Source organism: Rosa rugosa, chromosome 7 (assembly GCF_958449725.1).
Source record: "Rosa rugosa chromosome 7, drRosRugo1.1, whole genome shotgun sequence".
In the NCBI taxonomy this organism is placed as follows: Eukaryota; Viridiplantae; Streptophyta; class Magnoliopsida; order Rosales; family Rosaceae; genus Rosa; species Rosa rugosa.
In genome coordinates, this window is record NC_084826.1 from 23658436 (window position 1) to 23678791 (window position 20356).

At 36.1% G+C, this 20356-nt stretch overlaps 1 protein-coding gene, 1 long non-coding RNA gene and 1 other non-coding gene across 5 annotated transcripts; all 3 read right to left on the reverse strand.

The window, feature by feature from the left end:
• Positions 1-2614: 2614 nt before the first annotated feature.
• On the reverse strand, positions 2615-9934 carry LOC133721481 (uncharacterized). Of its 3 annotated transcripts, none has more exons than XR_009852208.1 (5): positions 9535-9934; positions 7458-7533; positions 6094-6773; positions 3496-4087; positions 2615-3394 (listed from the first exon to the last, which is right to left on the reverse strand). It is a non-coding gene; the product is annotated as an uncharacterized LOC133721481 (long non-coding RNA). The 3 variants fall into 3 exon arrangements; XR_009852207.1 differs by lacking the exon at positions 7458-7533 and having other exon boundaries at positions 6094-6273; positions 6466-6773; positions 9535-9905; XR_009852206.1 differs by lacking the exon at positions 7458-7533 and having other exon boundaries at positions 9535-9922.
• On the reverse strand, positions 9576-9678 carry LOC133724033 (U6 spliceosomal RNA). The gene has a single exon (XR_009853451.1). It is a non-coding gene; the product is annotated as a U6 spliceosomal RNA (small nuclear RNA).
• A 2830-nt stretch (positions 9935-12764) lies between the features above and the next one.
• LOC133723079 (cleavage stimulating factor 64-like) lies at positions 12765-13691 on the reverse strand. The gene has a single exon (XM_062149908.1). It carries the CDS (start codon positions 13689-13691, stop codon positions 12765-12767), a length of 927 nt encoding a protein of 308 aa, XP_062005892.1.
• Positions 13692-20356: the final 6665 nt, after the last annotated feature.

The window sequence follows — 20356 nt, forward strand, 5'->3', positions numbered from 1 at the left end:
TGGCCTACCCGCCAAACCAACGAGTCCCTTTCTTATGTGGGCATCTTGTTTGGTCTTTGTCTATGAATTTTGGCCAATTTTGAGGGAGCTAAAAAAAGGTGTAAAATTTAGGACCAGATTCTAATCCTAGTCTTCAAATTCATGCACCGCAAGTGAATGCACCTTTGAGATGTGGACCTGAAAACCAAATAATAGACACATTGGAAAAGGATGCATTATAATGAGCCCCTATGCATGAAGATACCACCTATGTGATAAATATAGTTTCTGATTAGACTCCAAATGACTCCTCAATTGTCTTAATTTAGTATTTACCTATTTTTCGCAATGTTACCCTTAAATTTTGAATTTTTGATAGAATTCCCAGTCGACCATTTTGTTAACATGCGTGAACCTAGAATTTTGATACATTAGTTTTTTACACCTAAATTATTCTAAATTTTTCCCAATTTTTAACATAATTATCTTTGAATGCGAGACTTGAACTATAAGAGACATGAACTATATATAGTCAAACTATCTTTCTCATAATTGAATCATATTTCGGGTAGAGATTGAAAATTCAAAAATATCGGTATATATTGTTACACAAAAATTAGTATCGATTATATTTTGGATATTATTTAAATATCGGTTCAAGATGTGGAACCCCCACGTCCTATTTTCGAAATCTGAGTTAGTTTAGTGTTATTTACTGAAATATAAATGTGGCTAAGGGAGGGGTTGCAATGATTTGTTGGCCGTTCGGGCTTCAGCGGATTAATCTCTGGGCTTACAAAGTCTTTGAGATATCGCGAACAATCCTAAAGGAGGGTGTCAAAAAAAAAAAATATATCGGTAACGTCAAACCACGAAAATTTTGATAGCTTTAAAGAAATTTAAACCTTTGGTGGACCATAATGAGATCCTCAAATTGAAAAAGAAAGGAAAAAAAAAACTAATAGAAAGCTATTCAAGTTGGAAATTATCTAGTCATAAAATGGTATTTTAATAAGACTTAGTGGGATGTTAAGTTAGTGAATATGTATCAAATTATTGTTCGTCGGACAGGGTAGGGATAGGGAGTTTGGGAATAGCAGATCTCTACTATAGTAGATATGTAAATGGACCGGATTTGGAGTGGAACGACCTAAATCCGAATCTGTCTAGTAATAAAAATTTTCAACCCGGCCCGATCCGATAACCCAACAGATCGTTGATAGCTCAATTCAAACCCGTACAAGGTGGATTAACGGATACCCGATCCGTTTATAATGACAAATATTCATAAATTTTGAATAATAATATTAATTTTTTTTATTTTTATCATGATACTTCATAAAATATGAGTAAAATATTAAAACAAAATGAAGAGTATGCCAAAAGTTGAATTACATAACCACAATATTCCTTAGAATGATAAACTAAGGGAACCAAAATACTAAATTTTCAAAGTAATACTTGATTGATGTTTTTGGATAAGAGAACAAAAAGAACATAGGCATCAATAAGCTTCAGCTTCATATTCCCATATTCTCAATATTGACAGTACCCTTACTTATCCCAAATTCCCAATATTTGAAGCTTAATTAAAAGACTACATCATTTAGGTTTCAACAAAAGATTTGTTATATTTAATATTTGGAAAATAATATTTTATTGATACAAAAATAATATTTAGTTATTATAAAAACAGACCGGATCATTAACTTATCAGATTAACCTAAATCCTTATTTGATCCGTTAAATAAACGGATTAAAGGATCCGAACTATTAACGGATCAACGAATCAAATTTTCAATCCAAACGCGTTTAATAACTACGAATCCGGAGCAGATATGGATCAAAATCCGATCCATTTACAGGTTTATTCCCTAGTCATATATTTGTATTAAGAGATAATTTCATTTTTCCGCCTTGAATTTTAGGCCTAAAATCGTTTGTGTCCCCGAACTTTTAATTTAATCACATATGCTCTTATATTCTCTAATATGATCAATCATAATCATTAGTAAACTAATTCCTCAATTTTTTCATAAATTAGTGACGATGCATGCTTGTATTAAATGCTAGTGTAATTAATGATGAAAAATAACAAAGGAAACTAAATCTCAAGGAGAATGGGCCCCCTTTCAAAAACAAAAAAAATCTCAAGGAAAATGGAAGGAACCATTTTCCAACATATATTTTTCTGAAAAAATCTTTTTTTCCTACGTTGGCGTCATATGGGGGAAGGTAGAAATTTCCCGTTCCCAAGCGGCCAAGCCCCAATTATGTGAAACCGGGTAAGAGAGACATGGTTAATAGAGATGATGATTTAGAGTATAGACATTGTTAATGACCCTTCCACTATAGAAATCATTTTTTGTGCATTTAAGGATCATTCATAGGATACATTTTTTCATCAAATTTCGGCTATCTCCATTTAAAAGATCATTTGTAATGCAAATTTTCAAACAAATCCAAAATCATTTAGCTAGTAATCGAATATCCTAAAATACAGTGATCTTAATGAACGATTAAAATTCAACAGATTGTGTTAATGTTGATTAAAATTTACCAAGTTATTTAAACAATTCCAAATCGATTCAAATGATCTACTAATGGTAGATCTTGAATGGTCGGATCACTGAAATTTGATGAAAAATGGGTCTCCCGGATGATCCATTAAAATGAGGAAATGAAAAGAATCTCCTAGGGAAGGGCCTCCATAAGTATATAGACGACTATAAATGACAAATATCCACAAAGTTTCTACACATCTTCAGGGGCAATCAAAATATCATTACATTCCGCTAGCTTGGCTACACATCTTCAGTGATATATCCTTGCATCCCCTTGGGCCTTGGCTCCCTTATCTCTTGCTGCAAAAACCTGCTTGCTTAGTTTCAATCTGTGTCTCTGAAGCACATTTATAGAGAATGCAATGTTGTTGCTGATTGTCTTGTAAACAATAGCATCACCCATGACTATGGAACTGTTGAATTTGAAGACCCTCCCTCTCATGCCTTGCAAGCTTATTTAGATGATATGGCCTCTGTTGCTAGAGTTAGAAAGTACAGTAATAGACCTGATAGGTCTTCTAGTTAATTTGTTTCTTTTGCTCTTTGTTTTTGCCTTTTAGGCCCCTTATAACCCAAAAAAAAAAAAAAAAAAAATTTACTTGCATGCTCCATCTCTTTAATGGATATTACAGGTAAATTTGATTTTTGATGATTGTTCGTCTTCATCTTGTGCACTTCGTCTTCGTCTGTACCAGAATACAAGAACCCTATGTCATCTCTTCACTCTTTGATACCCAAAGGTTCTACTCTTAAAGTAGTTCCCATTTCCAGAGCTAGGGAAGTTTTGCAACCATGTGACATAAAGGATCAACAATTCTCTTGTGCAAATATGATATCAAAGACAAATTGAACTGAAAAAAAAAAAAGGAGTTTCGAGTCAGAGCATGAACTTTTACTGTTAGTTGGATCACCAGCCATATTATAACTCTCAAAACTACAAAGATTTTCTTACCTTCTTCCCTGGGAATGTTAGGCTGATCAATCAAGATTTGCTGCAGCGAACTCAAATCACTGGTACTGAAAAAGGTGATCATCTACGATAAGAATGCGATAGACATGACATAATAAACATTAAGTGCATAAACATCGAAGTTGAATATGAAAAAAAGGACACTAAAAAGAAGATAGAGAGAGAGAGAGAGAGAGAGAGAGAGAGAGAGAGAGAGAGAGGATGATATAGCCATGCTAGATAATGACATACGCATGCATCTACAGTAACAATAACTTTAAATAGAACCAATATGGGTTAGGAAAGAGGAACTCTCAAAAAACTAAACAGAAGGTATTAGTCTTGCAAACATGAGGGGGACCTCTATATCAATAGCTGTTGGTATTGGTCCTGCTGACAGCTTAAAGAATGACAATACACCGTGTTGGAGAACATACTCCAATTATTGATCTTTAGAATCCCCTCAAATTTGAGAGGATCAAGTTCCTAACAAAATTATAAAGATCAGAATAGCAAGATAATGACTTCACGTACACACCTCACTTTAAAGGTAAGTGCTGATAGAGCTGAAACTAATGACGACTTCAAAATGTGCCTGATAAAGGAAGGGGAGAGAGCACAAATTATTTACCAACTAGGTTAAATTGATCTCATCCATATATGATAGTGATAAAACAAAGTTCAAATACATTACCAATTTACCAGAGAGAGAGAGAGAGAGAGAGAGAGAGAGAGAGAGAGTGAGTGGGTAATGAGGACCGTGAACTTAAGACCAAAACTCTACCAACAGTAGGGCATGAAAGCATCATATGTATTTTTCTTTTCATGGTTAGAGGGAGATGAAACCAAGAAAACTAAAACTACTTTCCTAGGCCTTAAAACACCATCTTTATCATCCTTAAGTTTGCCCAAAATGCAATCTGGAGGTTCCTCTGACACGTGCCATCCCATGACAAGAGAGTGTCTCAAGCGAGTCAGTACATAGCTTGCTACATACTCTATAAACGCAGTTGATGGAGCAATTCCAACTGCTAGTCCTCTACTCCTCTACAGCCAGAGAAGAGTGTATGTAAAAGAGTGGGATTCATACCATTGACTTTTAGACATACTAAACAAGGAATCAGATTCGACTACTAAATGATCAATGTTGAGATTCCGAGCCTGCTGAAGACCATCATATAAGAACTACAATTCTCCAGTAAAAATCTCACCATGAGAGTACGTCAGCTGAAAGACAACCAATGCAGTCACCACAACTATCTTGAATCAAGCCACCAGCTCCAATGCATCCACACAAGATGGTTCTACTACAACCATTGGCATTGAGCTTTACAGCTCCCTCAGCTGGGGGGTGGACTACGCCAATAAATTTGTAAATCATAATGAGATTGGATATCAGTATACGTATTGGCCTTTAAACGTCTTCAATGAAACTCTGAATGACTGATCGATGGAAGTGAGTTCAGAATTTGTTGTCATAAACTCTGCTACGTCTCAACTTCAAAACATACCAACATGCAACAGCATCGATACACTTCAAATACTAGAACAGTAAAACTCAAAACCAGGGTTTAAATTAAGTTTTAGCCACTTGTAGAAGTTGGAAAAGAAGGGCATTTAGCTTGTTAAGAAGGATAGAGATACCATAGCAGATCAATCTTGCTTAAGATAAGTGCTGGAGAGGTTCCACAAAGAAAGAGCAAAGAGATGATACTGAAGTTTATTTAAACCCTCTGATTACTCATCAAAAATTTACCTTGGAATAAGGGCCAGCAAAAAGTCTGACTTTGGAGGGACTTTAAGGTTCCATATTAAAAACAAAAGAATATCAACAAAGCCACACAATAACAATGAGGTTATTTGCCAAAGGTGAAAAATCAGAGGCCCAGACCTTGTGGTTTCATTGCCTTCCATCTATTTGTGATAACATTGTGAGTGATAAAGTGGCTCAACGTTTCCATGCATCACACAAATAAATAAGGAGATACGGCACTCCTTGCTTCACCTCTCTATTAGGGTTGAAGTCCTCAGAAAGCTCCCCATTAACCACAATCTTTATTTACCAAATCTCACACAGTTCATAATTAACTGCAAAGAGATACCAGAAATACCAATGTACAGCTTCCTCAGGGAAATCCCATCTTGGACTGACTTAAGCTTTTGATTAGTCTACTTTCCAAGCAAGATACTCACTCCACCTTTTGCTCTCTTCAATGATAGAATTCTTGGGCAATGAAGATTTTGTCTGAGGTTTGACCACCTTGGACCATTGCTAACACCGTTAGACTTCAGCAGGGAACTCATTAGATGCCTCAATCTACTAAGTTGTCAGAGTTAGTCTTAATACCACCTTCTACAGCGTATTTCAAAGACTTAAGGTCTAATTTGCAACAATGTATTAGTACAAGAACTATTGGGACATTAGGGTGTGATCCAATATGCTGGAGAGTTTAAGACTCAGACTCTGATTTGTAGAAAGCTGACTTAAAATGTAGGGAGAAAATCTGGGGCCATGCTGTTTAATCAACCTTCAATGATGCTAAAGTTTTTTCTTTGATAAACTAGCAATGAAGAATGACAAAACATAGACAAGTTACTTACTCAGAGCAATGCATGTCCTGGAGAAGCATAAGCCCATCTAAGCAATCTGCAAGAGTGGGTTTTACACCAACTCGCTGGTGTAGTTGTTTTGTACTCAGCTGACTAGAACCACCTTTTATCATGTGCCTACCATCACGATGAATCCTCCCAAGAGACATTACAATGCAGTGAAACTCTTCCCTGAAATTATAAGTCTAATTTGCTATTTTGATCGGTTAAGAAAATATGATAAACTAGTCATGATAGGCTTTTCTTCCATAAAGTGAGCTGATACAATAAAATGCAAATAAGCACTTATTTATTATTCACCAAAGTCAAATTAAGTAAAAATGTGAAATCGAATGAAAGAAGGAAGAAACAAAAGGAAAGTACATGTATTTTTCATGGAGAGCAAGAGTTTTTGCAAAGACTCCATCTGCTTCACCAACACCACCTCTTGAATATCAACAAGTTCCATCTCGTCCCTCACATTCCTGAACCTATGCTGGTATTTCTTCACCATCACTTCCATCGCATCTGCTAACCCAACAACAAAGGCAAATATTCCAACATTCAAACTTAGTCTTTCCAGACCAGATTGAGGTGGCAGTTCTGTCTTATTGTTTAGGTGCAGCAGATTGAGCCAAAAAAAATATCAACTCAGATGCATTCTTCATGACGCCAAAAGTTAAAAATAGTCCCTGCAAATGCACTCATATAATTGTTACAAACTTAGGACTTATTATGTTCGTCTAAAATGCAAACTCAACACAAATAAGCAATTTATACACCACCAAATTGACTTGTCAAAATTAAAAGTAGATGGATGCCAAAAGCTAGTCAATAGAGAACAAGAGAAACCATAACATACCAAAATTTGGTTTTGGCCTCTCGAAAAACTTGGGTGAATAAAAAGCAAAAATGATTAACATGGCCTAGTAAGCATACTTATAAAAAATTTAGAAACTAAATTGAACTCACAAGCCAATCAGCCAAACTACATGAAACAATTTGTCAACCAACCTATATAAGATACATACCAGGGCATGAGATTGATCAGAGAATTTAATGGACTAGAGACTGGTAATCAATAGAGATTGTTAAAGATACTCAATCTTCCTCAATCACTAGCCATTGATATGGCTATAATGCTGTGCATTAATCTAGGATTAGTTTTGATATTGTTATAAATATAGATAGCTGTAGCCTATCAATCTAGGATCAGTTTTGACTTTTGATATTGTTATAAATTTAGCATTGCAAAACTGATGCTGCTTCTCCTATATATTGTAAACGTGGTAAATATACAAATAAAGGAAATACAATTTCAAACTATTAGAGAGATTTAGTAAAAGGGAAAGTTAAGGGCTTTTATGTATATAGACCTAGGTAACCCTTCTTCCAAAACTCTGGGCTGGCTCCCCTGAAGCAGCCCCCAAAAGCCTATGGTGAGTTCTGTCCCTGTAAAGCTCTAATTAATCAACCCAAGGAATATCAGGGATACATACATATATAGATGCAACTAAAAATTTAACTGCTATAGATCAGAATTATTGCATAGATACTAATCTGAACCTCTAATAAGATTTCTGTATATATTATATATCCTATAATTCCATAATCAAACATATACCTTATTCTGGATACCAAGCAATGACATTCCCCTCCGAGGTTCTAAAGCTACTCAAAATCATTTGGGAATTTCGAATAAAGTGCAGATTCAGAACTAACAAACAGAAGACCAAAATGAATAATATAAAACATCAGTTATAACTTGTTATCATAGTAATGCCTAGTTTTCATTGTTTAACTTCCACTTAGGTTAGCAGCGACCAATTTACTGTATATTATAAAATCAAAGGCACTGCAAATTCTGATAGATGAAAAGTTCTTCTAACTACAAGGTGAGCTTATAGTACATCAGTTCAAAAATTTCACAAGGGCACTTGTTATGACAGTAATGCTTACTTTTGATTGTTTAACTCCCAGTTAGATTAGCATCAACCAATTTACTGTATATTTCAAATCGAAGCCACTGTCAATCATTAACATACTTTTAACAATCCAATGCAAAATACACTATCGGTCATCAAACATCAACACTAGAGCTAACATAGACAGTTACAAACAAATTCATAAATGGTAGCCTCATTGGTTCTCACCTAACATCTTACGAGACATAATTCATATCATGGAAAATAATAGTTGTATAAATGCCTGTCTTCATTGCTGGAAAGTAACACTTCCAAGTTAGAGGTTTAAGTACAACAGTCCAAAGTCAAAATCAGGATTTTGGATGTTGGAAAGTTGAGTATTTGTTTGAAATGCCATGCCAATTGGGTGAAATGATTAAGCTTCCACTTGATAAGAGTACAGAGACATTCATGAAATTCCCTCCTCGAGAACGAAAGAAAAAAGTCAAATCACTTCGACAATCAAGGCAGTCACCCAACTTGATTGAATTTGAATTAAGACTCACACAGCAAGTATTTAAATTCTGAGACTAGGTCGGTTTGGAATATCAAAATAGCGAATACCTAGTCCAGTTCTACAATGGTTGGCAGTTAATAGTCATCTTTTATATAATACACACTGGATACTTGGCCTTGCAAAGCACAATTCTGATTCCTCCGAATTTGCTTCACAAGGTGTGGAGAGCCAACCAGTGTTGTTGTTCTTAAGAAAAAGCCCCAAAACTAAACAATAAGCAAGTCACTACACCCAAAATGAGTGAACACAGATTAGTGCCAGTTACTTTGATTGTTCCTGTCATTATATTTTCATTAAAAACTTGACTCGATATGGCAGTGGTATGGCAGAGATACAATGTGAAGATGCTAGTTTTGACTGCAGTGGATCGTGTTTAGCATATACTTGTTACCAAAAGGAATTTCAACTTCTCCAAGGCTTGGACCATCTAATTAAGCAAAAGAAAGTCTATCTGATCCACCTCCAAGGCTTGATTACTTAGTCAGTTTAATGATCAGACATAGTTTCTTTGTCCTTTGGACAACATCAAAGTTGTTTGAACATAATAACGCCTCTGTGCATATAATCAAATTCCAAATCAGTTTCCACGGGACCCAAAAAATAATACCCAAGAATGAACCTAAACAAACCCAAGAATGATTTAAATCACAGCAAAACTTGGTGACAACAGTTCAAACAGTAAGCAATAAGGGCATTGAGAAGTAGAACATCAATCATATATGAATGTGGTTCTTGAAATCCAAGATTCCAGAAAACCCAATTCACCACAAGCATAGAGATAACAGATAAACAGAGTCTGGAGACCCATTTTTCATCAAACACATCAGGATTTTCATATGCATTAACCAAAAACAAAGCCAGAAACTTGATATAAAGAATTCAGTTGTGCTACTAATCCAACTAATCAACAGACAGAAAAGGATTTGACAAGAAAAACCAACAGAAAAGGAAAAGGGAAACCTCTGAAGTCACCTTTTGCTTGATTCGCAGGAGGGAGGAAGAAGATTGCCCAAAAAAATTTGAACCATTTCTCGATTTATGCGTGTCATCCTTGCGCAGGGGCCATGCTAATCTTCTCTGTATCGTTCCAATTTTATCGTATGTCCCCGAAGGGACAAGCATAATTGCCAGCCAATCCTTTATAAAGCGTGTCCTTTTCCTCTTTTCTCCAATGTGGGATGCGTTAACCGGCTGTTCTATAAAGCGATAGGGATTCCTATTTCTAAAAGCATTCGCGGTCCTCTCTTGCTGTGCAATTTGGGTGTTTTACAAGATTAAAACTGACGATTTTTGATAGCTTGCATCTTCTGTATCAGTTAATGAGTATGAAAGATACATTATATTGATTGACATATCTTGTTACAAGCTTTAAAATGCCTTCAATATTGCGCAATGAAATATATAATTACATTAAGCTTGGAGAGAAGCAATGACTCAATAAGTGAGGAGGCTCAATCCGTCAAACCATTATAGACATATCCAGTTAATGCAAAGAAGTAAGGAAGTCCATGAAATTCATATAATATATCCAGTTAAATTAGCCATTTTCGAAGGATCCAGCTTCTCTGCAGTGCAGAGGGTGTGCAGTTATGTAAATTTACTAAAATCTGGAGCTTCCAAGTGATCTAATGTCTAAAACATAGCCACATCAGCTCATATCATTGGGTCTTTTTCTTCTCAACTTTCCTAACGTTGTCGTTAACTCCTTGAAGACAAAAAACAGAAAAATCCGAACGAACAAAGAACTGACGAACTGGGATTTTCTTCAGATGCAGTTGCAGTAGAGAACAAAGAACATAAATGCTAATGATCACCCTTAATTCCTTAAATCGTTTCATGAAATAGGACCTAATATTATGGCAACTGCCTTAATTCTCATGCCATTTCAAAACAGATGTTGTTCATTACCATCTTCATTTTCCCAAATCCATGAACAATGATCGAAGTCCTAAATATTCATAATATGGGTAACAGACTAACAACAGCTTTAAACCAATAAGCTTAAGGTATATTTCAAGGTCAAACCCTCTAATACCTTTAGAGAGTTTTCATCTCAACCTTCCGGTCTTTTTCACATGCTAATACTTTGATTCCGAAAGGCAGAGGAGGAAAAAGAATGGAGAAGGAGAAAAAAGACGATAGAGGGGATAGATAGAATTCAGTTTGGATTTTTGTGTTTTTTTTTTTTTTTCTCCTTCTGGAGTTGTGTTTTTTTAACGACGTTAAGATTCATTTGAGAAGAAAAAAAGTCTAAAAAACAATGTTAGCTTATGTGGCACAATTAAATTCGTTGGATTAGAAGGAGGATTAGGATTTTATGAAATTTAGGTAAATTAACTTTAGAGGATCCAAATCCATTTTGGAAATCCTTCTGCTAACTGGTGAGGTTGAACTCCCTAAAGTCATTGTTCTGGACTAAACTTTGAGCTTACAAATAAGCTTTAAAGTCACTAATAAGAGAGACCAAGGACACCCAGAGTGCTAAACTGAAACTAGACACCATGCTTTATAAGCCCGGACGTCATTCTTTGTCGCCAATCGTAGTAACACAAGCTTGTTAAAGAGAATATTAGGCATACAAACTTGAATTCATTTATTGGACACGATTAGTTAACAGATAGTGTATGTATATATTTCTATTCGGTAATAAATAAACCACCATTAACATCATCATTCTGTTTGTTACACAGATATACATATCATACACCTGACAAGTAGTAACTGGTGAGTGTTAGTACAAGGCATTGCATATGATTTAACGGGAGAATGCGATTCCATCTCATATAAGCAATCAGTAATCCACGATCCCTGCACTTAGTGTCATTTGCAACATTAAAAGTCCCAGAATAATCTCTCCTCAACTGTCATGTCCCAATTTTTCGGTAAGCTTCTCAGATGCTTCAGAAGGCTTTAGCTACCACAAGAACACAACTTGTTCTGTAGAACGTCTAAATCTTCATCTTCTACTCTTGCTCTTGGGAGTATGAAAGCTCTTCTTCACAACCCTTTCATGTGTGAGATATTAGATTATTTTTTTTTTGTTCTTCTTCTCTAACAAAACCATATTTTCTCAAACAAAAAAACATTTACAAAGAAGTGGACAAGAGTCACAAGACAATCGATAAGAACTCCAAGATACACCAGCAAGAGAACCAAAAAAGAGAAGAAAGAAATACCAAGCACAAGAACAACATGATGAAACTACTGCACTCTAATCACAATGTCCTTTTAGGTTGAGATATTAGTTTCAAAAGATGATAATGTTCTGGTTTAGCTAGTTAAAGTATGACTGCTTTTGTTAAAATGAGCTTGTTATTGCTGTTCTAAATAAGAATTCTGGCTAACTAAATTCTGACCAGTCGTATTTTACAAAAACATTAGCTTCTTTTCTGTATTGTTAGTAATTATAGTTAGTAATTACGGAAATCAATTTATAAACCAGAAGCAAACTTCCTTATTCTAAGTAATGTAAATAAACAAAACTTTCTTATTCTAACAAATGTACTGACTACAGTGAAACACAGTCCTGTATATGCAACCTCATTTGATGATGCCTGCACTAAAGAGGATCCTCTGATGTTGGCAAAGCATGTATTGGAGATAATGACTTCTTACTGTTCCGGTGACAATGAACCAATTTTGCAGGTGTCTAGCTCAAAACTTGTTTTTTTTGCTGGCAGTTATTCACATTAAATTAGCTGATTTCTAGGCTTGACTAGGTTTATCAAAATATAGGAGTAAAGCTCAAACATTAGTAGCAACTTTCTAGACTATGGTGCTGCATGTTGGAGATGAGATGACCAAACCAATTCTGAAGTTTTTCGTTGTTTGCATTGCTTTTTTATGTTAAGTAGGATTGTCTGATAATTGAGTATATATATATTGGCATGAAAGCATGGAATTTTCAAGTGTAACTACTAATTAAGAAACCAACACTTAAAATAGCATAGGAGAATACAATAAAGTGCACAAAACAAGTAGAACAATTGGCATGAAAACCAAATGCTTGAAGAGCAAGAAATTAAAACAACTGTCCAACTATTCTTATCAAAAGAAAATCAACCAACACGGAAAATGAATTTGAAAATAAGCTGGATTTCTCATTAATGGTTGGACCAAAGGACAAATACATGAAGATTTTTACATTGTGACAGCAGATAAACAAAACGCTTATCCTATTCTAACCAAGTTACTGATAAGGCTCATCCACTGCTGCAAGGGATCCTCTGATCTTGCCTATACATCTGTTGGAGTTGAATGACTTGTTGTCGCAGTTCCGGTGCCAACGAAGCCACCGTTTCAGGAGGTAGGCTCAAAACTTGTTGCAATAAAGCAGGGTCCACTCCCGGTGGAAGAATCTGAGGCTCAGAGATTTGCACTGGTTCTGATTTTGGAACTTGCTGCTGCTGCTGCTGCTGGCCAATATTGAATGGAGGCATTGACCTCTTTTGCATCATTTGTGGGGTGACCAGAGTCTGAGGCTCCGAGATCTGTACTGGTTCCGATTTTGGAACGAGCTGCTGCTGCTGCTGCTGCGGCTGCGGCTGGCCATTATTGAAGGGAGGCATTGGCCTCATATTAACCTGTCCCAACATTTGTGGTGTGACCATTCCTAGCATCATTTGTGCCTGAAGCAGAGCCCTGTTTAACTGCGGCTTTGCAAGCAATAGCTCCTGAGCCATCTCCTTATTTTCCACAGCAATTCCCTTCATCTCCGAGACCATTTGCGCCAACTGATTCCTCGACATTTTGGACAGATGGACTGTCAAAGGATCATTAGCCAATGCCTGCTGCTGCTGAGAACCACCTAGAGCTCCCGCCATTGCGGCGGCTGCATCAACAGCTGCTTGGAGACCAATCGGCTGATGATTGGCCTTCTCATTAGCAGCAAAATTAACCTTCAAACGCCGGCCATTGAGCTCACAATCCTGAAGATTCCGCAGCGCACTAAACGCCGTCGTCTCATCCCTGTACTCACAGAACCCAAAACCCTTTGGCTTCCCGGTGTCTTTATCTGTAACCATTCTGAAAGTCACAACAGGGCCAACCTCCTCGCAGAGAGCCTTGACCTGTTGCTCGGTGGCATCATAAGGGATGTTCCCAACGAAAATGCGGCGAGAAGAAGCCATCAAGACCCAAAAGTCCTAGAGTAATCCTTTTTATAGAATTCGAAGACTTCCAATTTGGATTAGGAATTCTATCTATTCCCTAGTCGGAAAGGGAAACTTGTTAATTGCGTGAAGAAACAGGAAATGGGAAACCGTCTTTTCGTTTTCCCAATTGGATTCGGACTCCACCTAATTGAAGGTTTCTTGACCAAACAAATCTAAAATTCGCAGTAATGGGTTCTGGGTTAATTTCTACGGAGTCTTCGTCAAAGCAAAACCCTAATTTACGCTTCAGAGGAAATTGAACGAGAAAAGGTGAATTATTGGAATTAGAAACCCCGATTGATTGGGAGCGATGGCGATGGCGAGGGCTAGGGTCACAGAGAATTGGGGAGGAATAAGAAGGTAGAGGAGGTGGTTTTAAAGGGTTTAGGGGCGGCGGTGATAAAACCGCGTACTTTACGGGTTTGCGTGTAAGATACGCCTATTTCCTTCCTTTTACACGAGTTCACTTTTCTCTACATTTACCTTTTTTTTTTCTTATACATCTAATTCTTATCCCAACAAATTGAGCTTTTTAATAACTTGGAGTATGTTTTATGCACTTTGCAATTGGCTTTACATACTAAATTTTTATCATGATATCTTATAAAATATTAAAACAACATGAAAAGTATCGCTAAAATTTGAATTACATTATCAAAATATTTCCTACAACAACAAACTAAGGTAACCAAAATACTAAATTTGTTTATTAAAAAAAATACTAAATTTGTTCATTCAAAAAAATACTAAATTTTCAAAGTATTATTAATATTTTATATTTTTGAAAAAAAATATATATTAATAAAAAATAATATTTAATTATTATAAAAAACGGAGCGAATCATTAATGGATTGAATCAATCTAAATTCGTGTTTTTTTTCCATTAAATAAATGGATTAACAGATCTGGATCATTAACGGATTAATAGATCAAATTTTCAATCAAAACTCATCCAATAACCACAGATTCGGTGCAGATCTGGATCAAAATTCGATCCATTGTCCATTTACAGATCTACTGAATTGCAAGTAATTGATGCACCAGTTCGTATTCATACAAGTTATTCATATTCATAGAGAGTTGAAATATGTTGGCTGATGTGCTAGCTAAACATAATGTGTCATATTATCCAGACATTTGCAATAGCTCATACATTTCATGCATAAGTGCCTCAAGTCACAACTGAGGCTACTTAGTGGATTGTGGTTTGGAGGCACGAGGAGAAGTAATAAAGGTAGCCTCAGTGGATTCATTGTGGCACGAGGAGAAGTAATAAAGGTCTGCATTATCCACTTGATATGAATCTAGACTCTACTCCTTAAGGGAAAGAGGCTCACCGATTCAATCTTGCAAACTATACGGACGAATGCTAGAGCAACCCAAAGGCCCAAACACAAAACCAACCCATTTTTGTTGTTCCACATTAATCCCACTACAAATCTAGTGATTGATCCAACATGCTAATCCAACTCACTTATCCCAAAGATCCAGCAAGTGGATCCCGCAGATCTAGCGAAATAGCATACTTTGTATCTTGGCTCCTCAATTATTTTAGAAGGCATGTTTATCTTTTTATCCATTTTAGCAACTGCACTAAACTTCTAAGTGACTCTATGAGTTGAGACTTTCTATTATTTTTTACTATTATTTTGTGTCATTTAAAACATTTCTTTTAAGTTATAGTATGTAATATATAGAGAAAATTAGTTTTAAGTCCAAAAACCATGACCTATTTTGAATGTAATCCGGACGAAATTTTTTGCTAATTGCAGTCCAGTGACTAAGCATCCACATCAGCTTACTTTCCTATATTAGCATGATAAGTCAACTTCTTCTTTTCCACATACCAAGTTTACCCATAACAATATTAATCAAAACAATCAATAATTTATGAGTCAATTAATTGAGAGTTAATATTGTTTTACAATTAATTTGATATTCATAAAAATCATACCAATTATAATATGTCATCAGCACAACAAAACCCTTAATTGATGCATAGTCATTAAAAAAAATTATAACTTAAATAAAATGATCATACATTACCATCAATTTTCTACACCCTATATCATGTCTCAAATAGTAGGGGAACAAAACTTGGACTGGTTTTGGTCTAGAGTTTGCAATTTTTCCTTCTTGTCCGGCGGCGCTTTGACGGCGTTGGCTTGCCTCGCCGGCTAGAGGCTGCTGCCGAACGGGAAATAGAGTACTAAGAAGCATGGGAGCTTCATGGAGAGAGGTTTTGGCTCGGGGTTGGACTGAATGGTTTTTTGGCGACAAGCACCAGACGGTTTCTTGGGCTCAGTGGGCGGAGGTACTACGCGGGTTAAACGTCGATGTGGCACCTCCATGATCGACGACGTGCTGGAGGGGCTGCATGGGTGGTGGCGGTGTGCTGGATCGAACTGCATCGATCGGGTTTCGCCGAAGGTTGAGGCAGCGAGGTGCGTTGTGGCGGCGGGGCTAACGTCGGTTAGCGGCTCGCGGCCCAGGGGCTGGCGTGGTTTTTGGCGGCGGTGGCACAGGGGCTGGCGTCATTTGGCGGCTGCGGCATCCGAAGTCGGGTCGGTCGACCAGTGTGGCTGGAGAAAGACTGTGGGCTTGGGTCAAGCCATCCTTGTTTGGGCCTGAGTTTGGGCTTCTTTCTTGGAGCTGTGGGGCTACTATTTTGGGCAGGGTTGTCTTGACCTAGGCCCAACCCTATGTTTTTAGTTTGTCTAATTACACTATTCCTTGTATTTTCAGGGACCTATGCACTTTTGTTTGTTTTTATGTGCCTATTTACTATGTATGTTCATAGTTCATAGGCTCGCTGAATAAGTGAGCACTGGTTGTCTAATGGGTGGTGCTAGCATACCACGTCCTAAACTTGCCCTAGAGTTGGCAAGGGAATGTATGTATCCGTGCCATTATGGCTTGAGATGAATGAATGATTATTGGTTCAAAAAAAAATATCATGTCTCTTTTCTTCTCCTTTATTCTCATCACTTTCTTCTTGTATTTACACCTTCAATATAGAATTGTCATATTATTGAACTTCATTATTCAATCAAATAAATATTTCATATGGGCATTTCATAAGAAGATCTTGATCCATCTAAAGAGGTAATACTCTACATTGTGCATATCTACCTTTGCACCTTAAGATAAATTGTACAAAGGAGAGATATTCTGGAAAGGGTGATGCATTTTTCATATCTTAAGGGAAATGCATTTTTTTTTTATTAGGAACAATGTTAAAACTAAGCATTTTTCATTACCTTGTGCATAGATATGTTTGCAATTTTGATACCTAGTACAAAGATAATTTCTTCAAGGAACTGCAATGATTCTTTTTTTTTTTTCCTACCTTTTTATTAGGAACCATGTTTAAACTACCTTGCTCTTTTTTCGTTACCTTGTGCATAGATATATATTCTTATTACAAAGGTAATATTCTAGAAATGAAGATCCATTTTTCATATCATAAAAAAAGGTAGAGTAGTGTCGTTGGTTTCTTTTTCCCTATATATTAATTAGGAATAATATTAAAACTCAACCATGGACTAGTCTATTACTATATTTCTAAGTATTGTTGTGTCAACGACGCTACTCAATTTGTCTTATTTTTTTCTTTTTTGACTCTATGATATAGATACATTACATTATTTGAGAATTTATTGACCTTTCATGTAGGTATACACTGTATACATGGTATGTTTACATGAATTTAAATGCATATTGTTTATTATAATTTTCCTTGAGTAGATTTGAGAAATTTAAAATTCAAAATTTAAATATTTAAACTGAAAACAAAGTTCCCAAATTATGAGATTTTGATTTGTTTCCTTTATTTATCTTGAGAGGCAAAATAGACAATGAAAAAAGTGGTTGGACCGTAATTAAAAATAAAAAAGTGGTCGGACTACAATGAAAATTAATGTAGCAAATTGAACCTTGATTTGAATAATTTAAAAAAAAAAAGGGAATTTTTCTACATTCTTGAACTTTCTTGGTGGTTCCACTTTACTGTTGTTGGGGTCATGTTTGGACTTTCTTAGTGGTTCCACTTTTCTTGGGCTCGGGTTGGATCTTTTGGACCTAATTATTGGCCCAAAAAGGAGTGGGCTATCCAGGGGAAGGAGAAAGAGAGTTTGGTCAACGGTCACCCTATTTTACTCCTCCAAGAGATGTTGAGAACTACAACCCCAAGAGGAAGGTGCTTGTAGTTGCTTAGGCTTGCAGGTTAGTTATAGACTTATAGTCTATACTAGTGAGAGTTCTTCTATGGGTAATGATATAAGGCCTCAATGAGGCCTAAGATTTGTGGCCTCAAATCCTAGGTGTCATGCCATATAAGCAAATACAAATTTTATTTTCAATTCCACATAATAAATATTGCCACTTCATACTATTGCAACACCAACTTTACCCTTTTAAATTTCCTTCTAGATGTTAGGGGATGAATCAATTACATTAATGAATTAAATTAGGTGACGAAAAAAAAGGTAAGCTATTAATTATGTATTAATTTAAGAGATATGTCTACAAATTCTTTGACAAATATTTTTCTTCATTTTTTTTTTGAATCAAAACAGTGCTTCATTCATTAATGCTTCAAGATTGTTTACAATCATAATTCAGAACATCCAGAATATCTTCTGGTGCTTGATTGTACCAGATTGATCTAGTCCTAGCTTCACATGCCATACTAGCTAGGCGGTGGGCTACTCTATTACAAGTTCTAGGAGCATGCTGCACTGTGACATTAGGTAAAGCACATAGGGCCACTTGAACATCATCAATAAGAGCTGCTTCAACAATATGTGTATCATGCACATTTGCTATATTCTCAACTGCTTCAATACAATCAAATTCGATGACTACATTACAAGTCTGTACGGTTTGGAGTAGTGCCAGTCCCTCCTTGATAGCTATGAGTTTTGTATGTTTTGCAGAAGCTACAGAGCTCAAAGGGATTGCAAAAGCTGCATGAAATCTACCTGTGTTGTCTATGAGGACACCTCCAACTCCCCCTTGTGGAATGCTTGGTAAGAATCTGCCATCCCCATTTAGTTTCCAACTGCCCTCAGCTGGAGGTTGCCATGATGGTTTAGTCCAAACCACATTTGTCTTCTCTACCTTTCTAGCTTTGCAGAATTCATCTAACCAAGCCAAAGAACTCAACACCAACTCATGAGCATATTGAGAAATAGGAATTAACTTTTCTTCATTTAATTAAATTCTTTCCTATAATTTTTCTTTCCAAATAGCATCAATATAGTCAAGAAATAGGCATTAAATTTTCTTTTCAAATATTGATTTAATTTCATCCAAAAAAATAGCATTAATAAATTGAATTTGGAAAATTCGTATGTCTTTTTTTTTTAATCGAAGATTCGAAGTAGGCCAGTCAATTTTATAATTCAGCAAGCAGTACCAAAAACGACACATCCAGAGGGGCTAACAGAAAGAGCCGTCCTTTAGGACATACAAATGACCTATTCTAAGAAAACAGAGCCTCGCACTCCCGGGTACACCCACCTTTTAAGGACAATCAATCACCTTTATTCTAACAAAACCTAGAAACTCAGAAGCAAATAAAATAAATGTGACAACCGAGCAACTAGGTCTTGCGACCCAAGGGAAAATTAAACATTGCTAGTAGAAAAGGATGGCAGAGCATCCCCTACAACGCCTCCATTTTTTGGCATTTCCTCCATCATAGCCCACGAGGAACCCAACATCCAAGCTCGGGCCCAAAAGCCCCAACAATGAGCCAAGGTCCACCCCAGGCCCAACAAACCTGGAACCCAGCGGTAAACCCTAGCGTCCCTAGCCGCCAAGTAGTCTTCCCACGCTTTAGCCTCATCCACACCACTGCCGCCGCATAAGCGTTGCCTCCACCGCGTAACTTAATAGGTAAGAAAAAATTCCAGCCATTATTATCATCTACAAATCTAAATATAAGGGAAAAAAAACAAACAAAAAATAATAAACTCAAATATAACGTGTCTACCCCAGCTACATAAAGAGAAAAAAAAAAAAAGAACAAAAGAATATATATAATCATACGAATATGTATTTTTCACATTTATATTTTCAAAATTTACAGGAACCCAACAAAAGTTGAATTCATATACATGTGTTATGCAAATCTATTGATCAAGTATATGTGCAAATCTATTGACTGAATTACATGAATTTTTTTCTATTCTTGATTGAAGAAAAAAAATTTGTTGTTTAAATCTAAGCATGAGTGTAATGAAAAGAAAAGATGAAAAACAAAAAAAAAACAAAAATAATTTTTGTTTAGAAGAAAGCCAAAGTAACTTAGATTCATTAGATTTTGGAATGATAAGATGGTCTTTTTCTCAAGAATTACATGTCATGATTTGACAAATTGGTAATGTGTGTAGGTGACATAGCATGACACCTAAGATTGAGGCCACAAATCTTAGACCTCATTGAGGCCACAAATCATTTTCCTTCTTCTATAAGCCTTTGTAGAAGTACTTGTTATCTATTGTACCACAATTGTGTGCTCGACGTATGGTGGCAAGTAATCTAGATTGCCTACAAATGTGAAGTGTTTTTGCTTAGGTATAGACAACTGAGAGCTTAAAATGTTTCAAGTGGAGTAGTCTTTTTGTACTATTTT